The sequence below is a fragment of the Cynara cardunculus genome (assembly GCF_001531365.2).
Source record: "Cynara cardunculus var. scolymus isolate 2C chromosome LG 8, CcrdV1, whole genome shotgun sequence".
Taxonomy (NCBI): domain Eukaryota; kingdom Viridiplantae; phylum Streptophyta; class Magnoliopsida; order Asterales; family Asteraceae; genus Cynara; species Cynara cardunculus.
The window spans coordinates 2,643,687-2,646,547 of NC_037535.1; the positions used below are offsets into that span (position 1 = coordinate 2,643,687).

Sequence of the window (2,861 nt, forward strand, 5' to 3'; positions counted from 1 at the left end):
CCATGTGTGTGTGTGTATGTATATATAATATTAATTTAATAAATTATTTTAGTTTTTTATTTTGTTTTTAAGTAAATGAAAAAAAAAGAGACTAAAATGTCTCTCACTTAACGGATGAGAGTTAACAACTGTTAGTGGGATGGACCAAACCCGAGCAAACGGGCAAACTACAATGGCAAAATTGGAATAGACAAAATGTAGGGATGAAAGCCAAGAAATTGGAAAAAGCACAGGATCAAAATTGCAACATTTTTCATTAATGATTTTCATTTAAGTCAACTCCGTTGCTTTTCTATATATTCCATCTATCGCTATCACAATTCACTGAACCGAATTCGCTGAAAAATGCCTTCGATTGCTGTTGGTGAGATGCTTCCTGATGGTACTCTTACTTACTTCAATGAGATAGGTAATTTGAAACCGGTCTCTATACACGCTCTTGCCGCTGGTAAGAAAGTTGTCGTCCTTGGTGTTGTCGGTGCCTTCACTCCCAGGTGCAGGTATATTAAATTCCTTCCTCTACGTTCTTTAATGCGCTTTAAGTTGCTTTCCGCTATAGATGTTAATTCTAAGCAATAGGAGTAGAGATTACAACTTTGAGAAACAGTCAGTTTTGAAATTTTAGGGTTTTGCTGATTGAATTCGTAAGGTCAGGGATTGTTTGAGATTGTAACACGTTCCTTCTGTTCATTTTTGTGGAACAGTTGGCTGCATGTCCAAGGCTTCATTGATAGATATGAAGAACTTAAAGCAAAAGGTATCGAGGACATTTTGGTGATTAGTGGTAAGTGCCTTCTATATTGGAACATTGAAATATATCTCCTTAGAGTGAACTGGATTAAGTGCATAATTGTTTGAATTCGGAGAATCTGTTCTAGATCACGTTGAGCATTCAATCCTATTTCTATAAAGACATTCTTGTTCTTTTATGTTTGAATGGTTTATTGGGTTAAATTACAGTAAACGACGCTTTTACGATGAAGGCATGGAAAAGCTGGTACCCAGACACGAAGAATATGAAGTTCCTCGGAGATGGATCCGCAAAATACACCTATACGCTTGGAATGGAGCTTGACCTTTCAAACAATGGATTAGGGGTTCGTTCAAGGAGGTATGCTCTGGTGGTGGATGACCTGGAGATCGTGATTGCAAAAGTTGAATCCGGTGGGGACTACACTGTGGCCAGGGTTTTTGATATCTTAGCAGCTCTCTAGATGCAACATCAAAAGTTATACAAATAAACATTACTATGAGTATTGATCTATAAGTACTTTATTTGGAATGTCATGCTTGATTAAATTAATATAATTTTTTTTAGTGGAAATGTAAGTTAGATTGAAATGAAAGGAAATGTTAAAGATAAAGGGTCAAATGAGAAATCATTAAATACAAGGACTTGTTTTGCCAAGTTGCAAAACAACTTGAATCCAAAGAGAAACTACCATATAGTATCGACAAAAGAAATAGTAAGAACTGGGCGTTGTGGTTGACGGTTTTGCGTGATACTATTGATAATTCGTCTTTTAGCAGAGGTTAAAGCCCCTCTCGACATTCAAGAAACCGTCAAGAGTTGAGAGAGAGAGAGAGAAAGACGGAAAATCAAAGTTAAGGTTTTTGGATTTTAGTGTCAATTCAAGGCAAGAATCTTTTTTTCGTATGGTTAAATCTTTATCTGATTGTCTGGTTCACTGTGAAAAGTTGAAATAAAGCAAAACACAAATACATATTAACAACTTATAATCTCCAAAACCGACATCAACCGATAAGTTCTTAACATTATATACCAACCCCTCTTTCAACAGATGTTTGAATTTGAACAGTAAATTCCTTCAAATTATTGATGCCTATCCATTAGGGCTCCCTAAAAATAAAGTGAGAAAACAAAGTAAGAGTTTGTTTCTTAGCAGCTTAATGAGCTTAATGAGACTCAGGACTTATTTGGTGAGTTATACATGACTTTCTGGTAGTGGCTTAATGATATAAAAAGTGGTTTGTTCAGTAAGTTTTTAGGGAGAGTTTTGTGCAAAAAATCAAGTCTTTTTAAACCCGACCCTCCAAATTAAAAAAAAATGTGTTCATTCCATCTATGTAAAAACTCTTACAAACAAAAATCTTTCAAATATATACAGACTGATTAATACATACAAACAACTTTATACATACATGACTTAATGAAAAACCAATCAAAACAGCCCCTAAGCTGTATAAAACTCGTATAATATTGTAATTTAAACTTGTAGACACACATTGATTCATATTAACGTGAATGACTCAAACCTCACCAAATATAAGAAATGTGCATGAATATCTGTCGTATATAAATATTATAAACTTCAAAAAACAGTTCAACGACTCATGACAACCGGCTTTGTCATGAGTCTATGATCGCAACCATCAATCTAGAAAAAAATCAAAAAATAGACAGATATGATTGTTTTTGTGGTGAAACAGAAGATTGTTTTTGATTGTTCGACAGAACAATTACAGTTGAGTTGGTTGTGTTTTGTTCATTTGTAGGCTAAGAAAGATTTTGAAACGACGACAATGAAATCATTTAACGGGACTGTTAAGTTGGTTGATATCTGATGTCAAAATAATTCATTACATGATTAAAAACTCCGTTAAATAAGAGACATTTTCGTACCTTTATCACTTTTTGTCTTTTACAGATCAAGATCGATTTTATGAATTTGGTCCTTGTGCTTTTTCATCGGGTAAAAGACAAAACGATGAAAATGCACTCAATTAACGTAATTTTTAACGAACGTTAAAAGACATGACCAAATCCGGACGTTCTTGCAAACCAGTATTACCATCTTTTAATTTTGTAACTGCAGAAACAAAAAGTGTTATTTTTCACA

General features: G+C 34.0%; 1 protein-coding gene across 1 annotated transcript; it reads left to right on the plus strand.

The window, feature by feature from the left end:
* Positions 1-345: 345 nt before the first annotated feature.
* LOC112517369 (peroxiredoxin-2B-like) lies at positions 346-1,214 on the plus strand. The gene is made up of 3 exons (XM_025124775.1): positions 346-500; positions 705-784; positions 961-1,214. Exons 1-3 carry the CDS (start codon positions 346-348, stop codon positions 1,212-1,214), a joined length of 489 nt encoding a protein of 162 aa, XP_024980543.1.
* Positions 1,215-2,861: the final 1,647 nt, after the last annotated feature.